This window comes from Lutjanus erythropterus, chromosome 12 (assembly GCF_056507025.1).
Source record: "Lutjanus erythropterus isolate fLutEry1 chromosome 12, fLutEry1.hap2, whole genome shotgun sequence".
NCBI classification, from domain to species: domain Eukaryota; kingdom Metazoa; phylum Chordata; class Actinopteri; order Lutjaniformes; family Lutjanidae; genus Lutjanus; species Lutjanus erythropterus.
This window is the reverse complement of record NC_139328.1, coordinates 2,630,670-2,646,270: the sequence shown is the minus strand read 5'-3', so window position 1 is coordinate 2,646,270 and position 15,601 is coordinate 2,630,670. Positions and strand designations below refer to the sequence as shown.

The window sequence follows — 15,601 nt, the reverse complement described above, 5'->3', positions numbered from 1 at the left end:
TTAACTCAAACCAACTGCAGTTAGTCAGGAGGCTGGTGATGATAATGGAGATGATGTGATACTTTATTGAGTCTGCAGGGCTGCTAACAGGTAACATTTAAAGGTAATTTGTGACACTTTTCTTTGTGCTCTTTTTTTAAATACACACCTCATATCTTGATATTGTCTGCTGGCACTGACGGCATGTGCATTAATGCTAACCAGGACTACAGAAAACAAGCTTTCAGGTCACGAGAAAAGACCTGCGTGTGTCCAAAATGATCAAAAACAGGGGTCAGTAATCACAATTTCTATATTAATCAAATAACGATGGAAATGAGTTTTCAGTTTCAATAACTGAAACAAAAGGCAGAATCTGTGATTCTCCCGTTACAACACTTCAAAGACGACACAGCTTATCTTACCAGCTGTTACATCACACTTGACCCAACAAAGACTATGTTTTTAAAGAATATAAAGCATCAGGGCATAAAACCGATGATCTGTAAAAGACAGTTGAAAAATTGAACTAAATCGTGAGCATGAAATTGAAATTCAGATCCAGTAGTCTAGTGGATAAAATTGCAATCTGACCAAGTGCAATATCCAAATCACAGAACCAGAACCAAATCGCAATTTTTTGGAAAAAAGAAAAATGAGAGAGAAAACGTTATATTATAATGAGGTACTGTACTGCTGCAGGAATAACTGGACTAATAATCTTGTTCTCCAGATAAAAGAAAGTGTGTTTGTTTGGTTCGTAATGCAAAACTGATCTATTCCACTAACTGTATCATGCATCGTGTATCACAATGGCAATTTCAGTCAAAATAATCACAATATGGCTTTTTTACCAAATCATGCAGCCCTCATTCTGGGTGTTAGAAACATTAGAAAGGGTGAAATTCTTGCTTTTTTTAATCAATACGTTAAATGTGCAGAAACTCGTAACGAAACTTCAGTGAAAGGATCATGAGAAACTGTGTTAATACTAAGGTTGTTCAAAGTATCTGTAGATCAATACTTTTTTTCAGTACCACATGCTTAAAACAATACACTATATGTCAACTGTAGTATCGAAAGCACAGATCTATAAAAATGATCTAAGTGCTTAGACAGAAGATAGAAGATACAAGAGATTTATTTATCATTATAAAACAGGGTTGTGTAGTGAGATTTCATCTTAAAATTCATTTATTGTGTACTGCTGGAAATTTGGTTTGCAGCAAAGCAAAACCACAAAGTGTTTCTTTCTTTTCTACCAGCTCAGTGTGCAGGTTGTTAATTTAAAAAAAGGGGAAAACAAGAAGGTTTAAAAGAAAACAATGTGTGCCTGGGACATTTTTCCTTTTTGCTGTGATGGAAAGAGGTATCAAGTGATTTTTTTTATACTACTGTTGTGTTACGTGCCAGTCAGGAAAGGCACTTGTTTCTTGTTTTTCCCTCCTGTCTGCCCTTTCTCCCCTCCCCCTCCCCTCTTGTCTCCAGGTGCTCATGGAGAGGCTCCTCATTGGCTGACATGGGAGGGTAATCAGCCGATTGAGCTCACCTGGGCCTCTGGGCTTAAAAGCTGGGCCCTCTGCTCACTCAGGCTCTCCCTTCCTCCAGCTGGCATCGACCTGGTGGTCTTTGTGGGTTGTGTTACATTCTATGGTAGCTTTAGGTTAATAAATTATTCTTGTTTTTTCTTTAACCCCTTGTGTGGCCTCCCCCTTCTTGTTGTTGCATTCATTGAGCCGGTTTGTAACAGTTGTATAAATGTTTAAAATTCTGGTGCTGTTACAACACAAGTCAATACAGGATTGAATAAGTATTATTGATCAGCCACTCGGGATCATGAAACCTGACTGCACACCTGGCGAGACACCACATCAGGTGGCAAAGAAAAAAGAGATAGAAATGGAAGCCAAACATGAGCTAACATTAGCGCTGCTTCCCACTTCATGCTGAACTCACAATATTTCTTCTAGGCTGGAAAATAAACAGCTTTTAATGTTTGTCGAAAGACTGACAGGCCGCGCATTTTCTTGCAGCAGGCGTGTAAATCTCAGCTTTCTGGTGATATGCTGCCCCCTATAGGCTTGGAGTATGAATTCAACAGGTGGCCAGTTCTTATATAAAGCTCCACTGAACAGGTATAATCTTTATCATGTTTACTATCTTAGTTTAGCATGTTAGCACACTAACATTTGCCTATAAGTGTCAAACAATTTATACTGTGGAAAACATAAATGTCTGTACCATACTGCAAGGCAATCCATCCGATTGATGTTTCATCATCTGGGAGCCACTGATGTATGCACAACATTTCATGGCAATCCTTTCAGTAGTTGTTGAGATTTTTCAGCCTACAGAAAAGTGGTGGACCGACCAACAGACAAGCCACACTCATAACCATGCTGCTCCTGTTGTGTTTTTGTTGTTGTGAAAATCACCTGCTCTGTATTCATGTTTGACCTCAAAGATTTTAATGGGAACACTGCATCTTGATATGCATTGATGGTGTTGATAATTGAGGCTCCTCTTTGTCAGGTTTTTTGTGCACAGTCATAATTAGCCCACCTCTTGTAAACATGAACATGATCATCAAAAGAATAAAAATCTGATGATGAATAAAGAGTACACCCAGTAAATCCAAGTTATTAAAGTGATACAAAGGCAGCCATTAACCTGCATGTTTAAACACAAATAAGTGTCACACAAGAGTAGAAATAATTTCATGCTATAATGAATCTGTCTGTCTCGACTCTGAGTCACTGTGACACCAAAGTGTTTGGTGAAGCAGACAAACCTTTGGAGCGAAAATGAAAATGCTCACTGCTCCTGGCCTTTGATTTGGGTTGATTTTCCACAACGATGACAACAGACACTGATAGATGTACATCGGGCACAGGGACAAAAAAAAAAACTCAACACAGGAAACTCTTATAGAACAAAATTTTGTGACCCCCAACTTATCTGCTCTGATTTTGTAGCAGTTGAAGCAGAGTGACCTGAGAGATGAGGAAACCTGCACCGACGTATGAGGAGATTTACAGTCTACAGAGTAGAGTATTTTATGGCTTCAAGAGCCTCAGACTCTGAAGGTCTCAGCATGTTTAAGGCAGACTCATTCATCCAGAGTGTCGTGCAGCGGTAACATGCCATTATGGCCCAATACTCCAAAACCCCAACAGCCTGAAAAATGTCCCATTGGACTAAAAGCCTATTTTTCCAGCCGCGATCCTGAAAAAAACGCCCACTGCTTCAACGGCCCACTGCTCTGAAAATACTCCCTCTCCTTGCAGTTGTTTGTTCAGTGACTGCCGCCCTGTTCATGGTGCAGAATCATTGGGAGTTTTCTTATCTTTATGGCCTTAAACTAAACAATATGCCAAGAGATTTTACCATCCCAGATAAATTTCCAATGTCAGAATGAGAGTTTTATCTTAATTGGTGTGAGCATGCATCACCCAAGTCATTAGGGTTAACTCTAACTTAACCCTAACCCACCTTTAAGCAGACTGTGTACGAGCCTTTGAAGCAGTGGCTGTTTGTTTTCGGGCTGTCGGACAAATGAGCTTTGGTCCAGTGGGTCATTTTTCGGTGGTGAATTGCACAGATGGGGAGACACACCTGGTCAAACGCTATGCAAAGTGGACATGATTGACTGTTTGGCAAATTTACTGAAACAGAGCTCCCCTGATTTCATTATTGGAAGGTGTGGAAAGGGGATTTCATGCACAGGTACATGCAGGCGGCGTGGGTCGGGAATTAGGCAGTGATCAGACTGACCAGAACAATATGCCAGCAAACACAGCCGCCTCATTCATTTCAATCTGACCGGTGATGTGGTACGGTTCCCAGATGTTCAAGTGCTGGATATTCAGCAAAAGAGTTGAACCTCAATCTCTGCGACGATGCAAAGTAAAGTCATCTGGTGAAATACATGCAAGCAAACAACTCCTTCCCAACCCCACCGTCCAAGCCTAACACGATGGACCAAGGCAATATATCCAAATAAAAACACACACACACACACAAAAACAAAATAAAAACCACAACAAACATCAGCAAACCACCAGGACAACATATCCAACATAGTCTGGAGTGAATCTTCTAGTAGCCCATGACATTTGTTTTCAGTTTTTAAAAGGATGAACAGAGTTATAAAATGATCACACAGCAGTGATTTATAATAACTGAAGGTTTAGTTAATGAAACCACTCAGTGCATAAAAGAATATCAGTGATATTCAATCCGTCTCTTTCACCGTGGTTCATCTCCAGCTGCAAAAACAACCTTGAAGCTCCTCAAAGGTCCACAAACCCGACAGAAACCATCAAAGCTGCAATTAAAGATGTCTTGGCTGCTGAAGGCTTTGTTAAGGCTTTGCAAAATACTTCTTGATTTTCTCCATCATCCAGAGGTGGAAATAGTACACACACTCTTCTCAAGTAGAACAGATACTCATGTAAAAAAAAAAAAAAAAAACTCTGGTAGGAGCAGAAGTACTGATTCAACTTCTTTACTCAAGTAAAAGTGAAAAAGTACAGACTCTGATAGAGCTGGGCGATATATCAATATTATATTATATTGTTATATAAGACTTACAGATTTTGGATACTGTTATATCATGATGTGGCATAGATGAAGTCTTTTCCTGTTCGGAAAGGCTACATGACAATAATTTTCTGAACTACTCTATTACTCCAGTGCTTGCCAACTTACAGTGGCTTCCAGTTTTATTTCGTATTGACTTTAAAATTCTTCTGTTAACTTTTAAAGCATTAAACGGCCTTGCTCCGAATTATTTGAAGGACCTTTTGATCCGCTATGTGCCTCAGCGGTCACTGAGGTCTATGGATGCTGCTCTCCTGGTTGTCCCCAGATCCCGGCTCGTGTCCAAAGGTGACCGGGCATTTGCTGTCAGAGCCCCACAGCTTTGGAACAGTCTCCCTATCGAAATTAGGCAGGCTACTTCATTAGCTTCTTTTAAATCCTTGCTGAAAACCTTCCTTTATAGGAAAGCTTTTGCAAACTGCTGATCCAAGTCATGTGGTTATCCCACACTGCTCAGCTTGGTTAATTTATTTATTTATTTTTATTTTTATTACTTATTTTTTTTAAACCAGTTTTTATCTCTGTACTTGTGATGTGATTTCACCTTCTGCATTTTTAACTCCTTGTGTTTTTATGGTGTGTTGCTTTACTTGCTGTTTCTTTCTTTGTTTTGGCTGCTCATATTTTTTATTTTTTTCTGTACAGCACTTTGTAACCTTGTTAAGAAAAGTGCTATATAAATAAAGTTTATTATTATTATTATTATAACTTCCAGACTGTTCCAGCTGATCTATAACTTGTTTTTACCCAATTAGCCATTAATTATCAAAAAATCTCACTGGGTTAATGTGTCAATATCAAGGTATTTGGTCAATAATATTGTGATTTTCACTCATTTAATCACCTCAGCTGCTTCCACCCTTTCAAGTATATAACATGTAGTCAGTCACAACCTCCATGATCAATAATTATCGATATCAACTGATATGAAACTTCACTATTGCGTTTTTCAGCTCTGAAATCTACTCCAAGAATAAAAGTAAAAAGCAGCTGTGTTTTTCATTTTGTTTTTGTCTTTTTTTGTCTTGTTACTTCTTTCTTGTCTTTACCGTTTGTTTTCATCTTCATACTTCTTGTCTTGTTACGTCCGTTGTGTGTGTGATATTCATGATGGATATATCAGGAATCGTGTTTTCTACATCTGTTTAGGCTGACATTAGTCTTGATGTTGGGGGGGCAGCATGCTTTCCAAAATAAAAATAAATGCATTAAAAGCCTGTGTTTAAAATATAAGGAGTGGAAGAACACGTGTGAAAAATAAGGGAGTAAAAGTAAAAAGTTGTCACAGTTACTTCTCACCTCTGCAATCATCCATGATGATCCCCATAGAAACAGCCAAGAGTGTATATGAAGTGTATGTATGTAAAGTGTATAAAATTGTAAACTTCTGTACAGCGTTTTGACATCTGACAAACTTTCAAATTCAAATCAGCCATCCTGGATTGTATTTCATTGTCTCACTGCTAACAACAGTGATGCAGCTGCTTCCATTTTTGTGGACAAGTGTTATTGTCAGTCAAAACACCTGCAGACCTCTTTATTTTTTGTTCTTTTGCTTAACATCTCAGCTTATCTGTAGCAAGCTGCCCTTTTGCAGCTCAAAGTGGTCGTCTGTCAGCAGCTCACCATATTGACTTAATAGTATACAGCACAAATCTCACAGCTTATCCGCCACTAATCCCTCTTTTTCCTCTAAACATCAGTCCCCCTCTCCTCCCTCTCTGTCACGCTGACAGAGAGGCGACGGGGCCAAAATGTTACAGCAACAAAGAAGATAATCAAAATGAAAACGCCTCAAGCTTTTAAAACACAAACTCCAGGGTCTGTGAGTCTTTTCAGTAGGAACTGCAGAGAGACTCTAAGTGAGTGATTGCAGACTTCATCTCTGCTGCATTTTTACATGAACTGCAGATTACACAGTCAGTGATGTGTCGCGGTTCATGAGCTTATGAGATCTGTAAATCCCTGTTATATAATTTCAAAAACTGATATCATCATGAATATATTTTAATAATAATAATAATATTCTTTTCTCCCGTCTCAGATATGCACGGATGTGTGATATGGTGAAACCCTGTAATTGTATGTATTATTTGTCACTGATGTTCTGTAGAAACACAGCCAGAGGCGGATTCTTGCAAATGCAAATATTGCAGTGGAGCTGCTTTCAGATCACAGACCTGGCGTACAGAGGAGGCTTTGAGAAATGAGATAAATGAAATGTACAGATAACAGCACTGCTGTCCAACACCTCAGGGTGAGATTTTTGCGAGCCGATTCCTTTAAAGTCACAGGGGAGCAGCACGTGAGTCCTGTTTCTCTAATTCAACATATTTGCAGAAAAGAAGTCCAGCTGAAGCCAAACGTCAATCATGCCGCTTGTGTGATCTTATGCTCTGAAAATGAATAAATTGCAAACCAAAAGAAAACCATCTTTCAGGCATCGGTGGAGTGATTGTTAGACAGAGTCAAGCAAAACTCAAGTGCCTCCAAACTGTACTTAAAGCCGTCTTAAGCCTCTGAAACTGATTGGCGCAATTTGCATCAAAAGTCGCACACATTCTTTTCAAACGCTTAACGTACTGCACTTGATTCTGAACACACACACACAGATGTCACACACATACAGACATGATAGACAGTGAAACAGTGTTATGAGTTGGTGTTAAATTCAGTATCTAGCTGATCCCCCAATCAGCACTTATTTCATTTAGAATTTCATTAGTGGTTCACCTCTCATTCCCACATCCTCCTCCCACCTCCCTCCCTCCTCCCTCCCATTATATTGATGCCGAATTGACAAGAAGACTGTCGACATATGATGCCTTTTGTCTTCTGTTTGTAGAGTCATGTGTTTTTACAGACACGCAAGGAACTGTTAATAATAATTTCTTAAAGGGAGTTTGGTGTAACATTTTTTCCTGAAGAGCACAGGGAGTTTTAGTTTAATTCAGACCGTTATGTAACAACAACAGAAACACAAGGTAACTGATAAAGCCTGAGAAGGCTGTCTGACGTTGACTGTTGTTAATTACTGGTTTATATTAATGGTTTAATAACGTGATGTTCAGTTACAATTTGCAGCAAAATCTAGATGCTTTCTCCTCAGAATCTGAACTGACTGCAGTCGATCATGAACACACAGACGTCACACGCTCTGATGATGGCAGTGCGAATAAATCACAGACATCCATAAATCCTTACAGCAACATTTTCATCGCCATCAACAGTAATCCATTAAATCCAAGCAGGAACTGCAAACAACTCATGCAGAATGACTCACCAAACTTTCTACAAGCTGAAAAAACAGGTGTCAAGGTGACTCCATGGCAACATTACTCTATTCTCTCTGTTTGCATAAACCAAAAACATGATATCAACTCTAAATAAGAGAAATTAAAACAACAAAAAGTGCTTTTTGGCTTTGGTTTTTGCTCTCTTTGGAGATTTGAAGGACAGAAAGGACATCATGTGAAGTGAGAGGGACAGGTGCATGCAGATGTTCCAAACACAACAGGAAGTTAATTAGTTGTCTTTCTGACCCTTTAATCAACACGCGCAGCAGTTGGAGCTGCAGCAGCGGCTGTGACACACAGCTAATGGAGGAAGTGAACAAAACCCTTAGTGCCTGATTGCCAAATAAGAAAAGACTTAGTCATGACTTCTAAGAGTCATGACTAAGTCAAATCTGAACACACAGGCATAATATACATATTTTTAGCTCCAGTGTGAATTGAACCTCCCAATATAATAACTCATGAATATAAGTTTATGATTTATATTTATGAGATGCTGCTCATAACTCAACTAAAGCTCATCTCATTTTTATTTTTTTCAGTATCATATAATCCACTGATAGTTGTGATTACATGGCAACATTACACTATAATATTATGCCATACATGTCCTTGAACCGGTGTATTTAATTGGTCCACAGGCCACATCCAGCCCAGAAGCAACTTCTGAGTGGCCCAGAGTACATAAATCTGATATATGACAAAACAAGCAAGCTAAGTTTTGAGTGTTTGGAAGCAGCTAACAAATGAAGCATCTCACTTCGATCTCTTCTCTGTTGAGAGCTGCACATGTGCAGTACCGATCAGGCAGGACGGTGATGGCGATACCAATCACCACCAATCATATCTTTCAAAAATCATTTTTTTTCTCCTGGTAGCTTTTAAAAACATCTGGCTATTGACAGACACGAGTAGGGAAGTGCTCCGCTGAATCTGTGTCAACCTGGAACATAAAACTGACAATGAAAACCCAGTTCAACACGGCCGCAGCTGTCATCTCCAAACGCCAAACCAATGTGTTTCATTTACAGTGAGTGTGTTGCTAGTTAGTCAGTGAATACTGAGAAACAACAAACTTTCCAAAGGGATCACAGGAGAGAGACGCTGAAGTGCAGTGGGGTCACTCACAGACCAAGACAGAGCTACAACTTCCCTTCGTGTTTCCAGGACCTTGGCAAAGATGAAAAAGACATTCATAGACTCTGAAACATGAAAGACTGCATTGCCATCATGTATGAGGTGTGGCGAGGCCAACAGAAGGTTTAAATAGGCTGCTAAAAATATCTGGCCCATCTACATTCCCTGGTTTCTGGCGCAGCTGAATTTGTAATTGAATATCCCCGTCCTAGAACATGTGCAGTACCATTCACATGCAAACTGACAGACACTTTCAGCTTCATAGACCATCCTGAAAATAACAATACACAGCATGGCTAGCTAAGACGTGCCAAAAGCCCAGCATTCAAAGGGTTAATGGAATTTATCCCACCAGGTCGGCAGAAAAACATTAAAACAAGCTGAAAAGTAATTCTCTGAGGACCATGCATGCCTGAACCAAATTTCATGGAAATCAATCCAACAGTACCTGATGGTTTTGATCATGCTGAGGCCCATCTCCACGCAGCAGTGGGCGTGGTCCTGTCTGGGCTCTGGTAGACCAGACACGCAGTAGTAACAGTCTCCCAGGATCTTTATTCGTAGACAGTGGTGCTCCTGCAACGGCCAATCACATCAGTTTATCATCAGCAGCGAGTAATACAAAACAGCAGATCCACTGAATTAACCTCACAACAGATGAACATAAAATCCAGCACATGTGATCTAAACAGAAGTGCAGGGACAGTGAAACCCTGACGGGCTGAGCATGACTGTCTGTCGGAAAAGCTCTTCAATCTAATATCAAGCAAACATACAGTGAACACCGAATCAAGTTATTCACTCTGTTGTTTTGAATAAAATATTTATTGGGGTGTTGGAATGACTTTATTTAGCCTGTCGTGTGCAGCTGGGACAGGCTGTCACTGAAAGTCACATCGGAGCCACATCTGGGTTAGCAGTTTGTTTCTAAACCTCCAAGACACTGAGAACGAAGAGTGTAAAAAGCAAACTTTGTGACAAGAAGATTCCTTCTCTCTAAATATGAAATATAACTTGAATCAAAAGTTGTGAGACAGAAATGATCCTGCAACTTTTAGCATCTACAAAAATCAACACGACTTCAGATTAATCACATTTTGTTCCCATGTTGTTTCCTGATCCCTTCAACCAAAACCTAAAGATGATGAACACGTTAAAAGCAATCTTTATTTTATTAATTCATTTTATTTCATCTTCATCTTTCCCATCAGATGTCTCCAGAAGAGTCTACAGGTTGTCAACTTCAAAGTGATTATCCAAAAAAAAATCTTCTTTAATTATAGCCGTGTTTCCATCCAAAAGTGTCACAAGTTTTAATCAAAATTTGAGTAAATCAGCAAAAGAAAATCCAAATGAGTTTTTGTTTGCATCCATGACTGTTAGGTGATTATTAGCAGCTGGAGATAAGCTGCAGGTGGCACCAGTTCTTCAGTCAGAAAACTATTATGCAATTGCAGGAGAAGAGGGCGCACATAATTTCTGTCTCATGTACGACAGTCAGGATACAGTGACAGTTTCAGGAGAGATAACAAAAAGGTTATTTTTTTATAAAAGTTAACAACTGAGGCATTAACTCTTTTCTGAAAAAGGCAAAAGCCACTTCAAGCACAGGTAAAAAAAAATTTGTGACTTGATGGACACTTAAAATGTGCATAGAAATATGGTGATGGAACCAAGGACAATGAAATAATAATCTGACTTTGAACTTGGAAAGTTATTTTTAAAAGTTTATAGTTTTCTTTCTTTTACAGGGTTGGTCAGTGTGGCTGTTTCAGTATAGTCCACCTCTGTCCAGCTGAGACAGACTTGAGTTTTTCTTCATCAGAAAAAAAACAGCATTGGTCATTAAAGAATCCTATAAAAAATAAACTCAATTTCCTTTCCATTTTATATTGTTTTTTAGCCACAAATATCACAAATTTCAGTCATCATTTGACTCTATTATAAGTGACATGGATCTGAACTGATCACTTCTGTTCTTTGTAAAAGAAGCTCAATTTCAAGCTTGAGGGAGTTACATTTTGGGCAAAAAAAAACTTTAAAGCTCTGGACAAAAATGAGCATTGGGGTTTTTAAAAGATGTCATGGATACATGCGTCTGGCGTCGAGTCACTTACGTGTGCGAGGCGGTCGAAGCGTGCAAAGAGTTCATTCAACATTCGCACCAGCTCCTGCGCTGACAGCGTCGTGGAGAGGTTTGTGAAGCCTTTAACATCTGCGAAAAGAATGCTGGATAAAATACGGAAATGTCACTTTAATATTCAGGTCAGTTCCTTCACACCATCCAAATACTTATATATATATATATATATATACACATTACTCTTTTTTTTCTAACACATCTTAATCAGCTGGTACACATTCAGAGATAAACTTATCTGCATCTGTCAGACTCTGACTGAAACTTACAGTAGTATCAGTTCAACTCTTAGACCTGATGTCTATGAAGTTGTACTGTGACTGATGCTTGTTATAAAGTTGCATTAGTCAGGCTTGGATGACTTTATTGGATTTAGGCAAAAAAAGAGTAATTTGGTTAAGTTGTATTGATCATGTAAACACGTGAAGCTGTGTGAGAAATAGAAATTATGCAGGACAAATACGTGATTTAGGGATTAAACCTTCTCACAGCAGATCATGTGGCTTGTCGGTGAAGAAAAAAACACAAGTGAAACAAAAAGATTAACCAATAACAGCAAAATAAAAGTCAGCTCAGATGCAGCTACTGATCTGCTTCATTTCCACATCAAATCCACAGTTATTAAAGTGTACTTGCTTTGACAAGATACAAGATCATGACATTCTTACTTTTTACCAACTTGTCTGAGTTACATAACTTGAGTGTATCTGGGAGATTAAAAAGTGAATCCACGAGTGGAAAGATCGGGGGTGTATCATCCCTGACTAAGATCTGAATATCGTCTTTGAGAAACTGAACCTTCCTTGAACCTAAACATAACTAAAACAAAGCAGGAGCTACAATAAGCTCTGTTAGTTTCTTTTCAAAGTTTTCTGCCACTGTGGTTTGTTCAGAATCGGCTGCTGATCTCACTTCATATCTCACAGTACTTCTTCCACCAGGAGGCCATAATGCATCATTTAAAGGCAAATATATACATAATCTTACAGCTTTGTGAATGTTTTCATTGTTAAACCTGAGCTGAGGTTTAATCGAACGTGACAACACCTGTGTGAGTGTTTGTATTCAGTCAGTTAAGCCTGGTTTATACTGCATGGTCCAGCTCGGCTCGAGTCGACTCGCTTTTGGTACCAGATACTTTTCTTAATTTTGTTTTCCACAGCAGATAGTATCCTCAGTGTAGGCTGGAGTTTAGAGCTGACTCAAATTCTTTCTTCTTCACAGTGCAGTCTAACACCAGGCAAAAAAATACAGTATAATCCTACAGATCAACTACAAACTACTACACCAAGATTTGTTAAAATATGAAGGGAAGAAGAGGGAGAGAATGAGAGAAAAAGCAACAGACTGAGCAGAAAATCCCTTTTTTCCAGACATGGCAGCATGCTCTCCTGTGTGGCAGGTTCAGTAAATCTCCCTCTCAATCTTTTGTCCTAGAAGCTCAGAAGAAGCTTTGTTTCAGGTGGAAAGATGGCTGAATTTAATTCTTGTTTTTTGTTTTTTTTAACCATGGTATCAAATTAAGTATCGAGAACCATGGAAATTCACAAGTACTGGTATGTAAAATTTCTGTTATCATCGTACGGAAGCATTTCTGCTCCACATGCACAGATGCTGTCACACTAACAGGGTGCAAGCTTGTGCTCACCTCTGCTCATCACTCACTTGTCAAGTTGAGTTTTGAGACTTTGGAGGCAGGGATGGAATATACACTGACTGATGTCTGCCTCCAGCCTCATCACTCAGGAAAGTGTAGAATAGCTTGTTGTATAAGATAAGATACGCTGTGTACAATCATACCTAATACCCCCGTATAATTCTCCAATGGACAACAAAAAACGATGTTGTCATGACTACCTGCAGAGTGATTTTCTCTGTTTGAGGTGCATCAACATACGTAAGTATTTTAAGAGACACTTCCCAGCCAATCAGTATTTATTGCAGCTGTCAAACTATCTTCTCCAACTGTTCCTCCAACTCTAGTTCTGTTCTTTATACATGATCTTTTTTAGTTTTCAGAAACAATTTTAAAACATTTGGAAGGATCTGGAAGCTTCCACAGACGTTCTGCTGCACCTAACCCTCCCCAAAAACACCCATCAGACTGCTGCTGATCACTGCAAAGGTCGACTGGATCACCACATTAAAATCAAACTGGTGGCCTCACCTGACATTCTCATAGCGGTGGATGTAGATTCTGTGAAACTGATGCTGGAGGTGTTCGTCCTCTACATTTGTCATGTCGTTGATCATTTCCAAAACTACAAAACGTGGTAGGACTGATAACACCAGTCTCTCCTGAGGGGCAGAAAAAAATAATCATATTAGAACTCTGAAACAACTAAAAACGATCGATAATAAACTGATATTTGGATATGAAGAATAACAATTTGTGAAACTGCTTCACTGCAAAAACATCAGGAGTTTTAGCATAAAGTGTCATATTTTTTATCCATCGATCCTGAGAATCGATGCAACTAATTTTTATCAGCATCGATTAATCAGTTGATTATTTTCACGATTTTGTTCAAGAAAATGTTAGAAAATGTCGATCAGTGTTTTTGAAAACCCAAGAGATTGAGTTTTAATAAGTTCATTTAAATACACATATGGAGATTTCTACAGTAAACAAAACATCAAGATTAAGAGCAAAGAGGAATTAACTGGAGACACAAGTCACAAACGGAGTATTAAGCCGGCGAACACAAGTGGAACAAAATCCTGTAAAAACAAATTACATAAAGGTCTGTCTGTAAGAAATGATTTAAAAGATGAGTCGGACTCGGCCAGCCTAAGCTCCTCGAGCAGGATCCTGCAAAGCCTCCAGGCCTGCAGAAACAACACAAACAACCGAATCTGTCTTGTGCTTTTTGTACTGACGCAGTGCCACTTGGCAAACGCAGAAACAGATTTGGAGTGGGAGCCATGCAGCGTCCCTCAGTATTTTTTTGGCCTCAGGGATCTGCGCCGGCGCCAAGAGACTGCTTCCTTCAGATACTGAATACATTAAAACCCAAGACTCAAGTTTCTCTACCCAGAAATCCTGCTAGCATTCAAAAAGCCAGCTGGTCTCTGGCGCTCCACACAAACACAATGACAGAGGGACAAACTCATTAGTTTGTCTATTATTAAGTCCTGAAACTTGTAACTTGGTTGTAAACAAGCGAACAATCTGCCAGTGGGCGGCACCTTAAACCAAAACATTTCTACAGGTTTCATGTATTTATTAGGATGAAATATCACTGATAGTATAAAAAAAGCACAGAAAATGTGATACAGACTCTGAAGGGACTCTACTGCTGCAAACTACTCGTCCCACATTACAAACAAGCAAAAAAAAACCCTGTTAGAGATTTAGATGTACAGATTAGAGGCTGACTTCACGTAGATGCAACACTGAGAGCTTCGGCCCTTATTGAACAGGGGGAAGACTGGCCTGTGAACACACACATGCAAAAGGGGGAGGCTGTGATTTTCTGCTTAAGAAGCAATATAACATTTACATTTCAACCAACTTTTAACGTTTCATGTCATATACAAGGGTTTATGATCTACACAGAGTGGGAAAGACATGTTTTTTTTTCTAACTTAGTCCACACAGATCATGACCCTTTGATTATAAAAATGACTATTTGAAATCAATTGAGAAAATAGTCCTTTTTATCCAGAAAAGTCACAGCTCCCCCGTTTACAGCCACAGGCTCTTCTACACATCCCTCTATGCATTTCTATACACAATTAAAATCGTCATAAATCACTTTATTTCCTATCGATTGTTAAGTAGTTTGGTCTGCTGCAAAGAAGATTATTTCTTCTTCTTACTGCATAGAAAATGGTTGCCATGATGTAATTTGGTTCATAATTTTGAAAATAAATGAAAACATAATTAGTAAAAGAACTCGTAATAATAAGAAACACTAAATCTTTAAGTCTTTTTTTAATTCTATCCTGTCTGCTGTGGCTGGTTAGCTGCAGCCACCTGATCAGTGCAGGACGGTGACAGATGATGACAATGATGATGATGAACTGTGGGAATAAAAAAACGGTGCAGTCAAACACAAAGAAAAGGATGGCGAGAACACAACACAGGAACAGTTATAGGATGAGAAAACTGTGAGGAAAAATGTGAGGAAACAGAGCAAAGAGCTAAATGTCTCTGTCTGGATTCTGAACACTGAATGCTAAGATGTGAGATGCTTTCATGAATTGTTACGCTCAACAATGATCGTCTGTTGTCGGGAAAATCAATTGAAAAAATCTATAAGTGTGAGTTAATAACAGTGTGACCACACAATCAGCACTGTGTGCTCACATCATGTAGAACAAGGTATTAAAACCGTGGATTTTAATAACACTGTGGTGTTTTTGCTCTGTTTTGCCGACTGTGCAGTTTTCCAGTAAAAAAATAAATAAACGTCCAACCTCCTGTGAACTGTGTGAAGCTGCG

General features: G+C 39.0%; 1 protein-coding gene across 2 annotated transcripts in view; it reads right to left on the bottom strand.

The window, feature by feature from the left end:
• The window catches only part of adcy8 (adenylate cyclase 8 (brain)), a 117,093-nt gene that overhangs the window by 50,731 nt on the left and 50,761 nt on the right, over positions 1 to 15,601 (bottom strand). For both annotated transcript variants that reach the window (XM_084731710.1, XM_084731711.1), the window contains exons 3-5: positions 13,322 to 13,452; positions 11,132 to 11,243; positions 9,463 to 9,590 (exon numbers count right to left, since the gene is read on the bottom strand). In XM_084731710.1, coding sequence (XP_084587836.1) covers positions 9,463 to 9,590; positions 11,132 to 11,243; positions 13,322 to 13,452 — 371 coding nt within the window. The remainder of the gene's footprint in view (positions 1 to 9,462; positions 9,591 to 11,131; positions 11,244 to 13,321; positions 13,453 to 15,601) is intronic.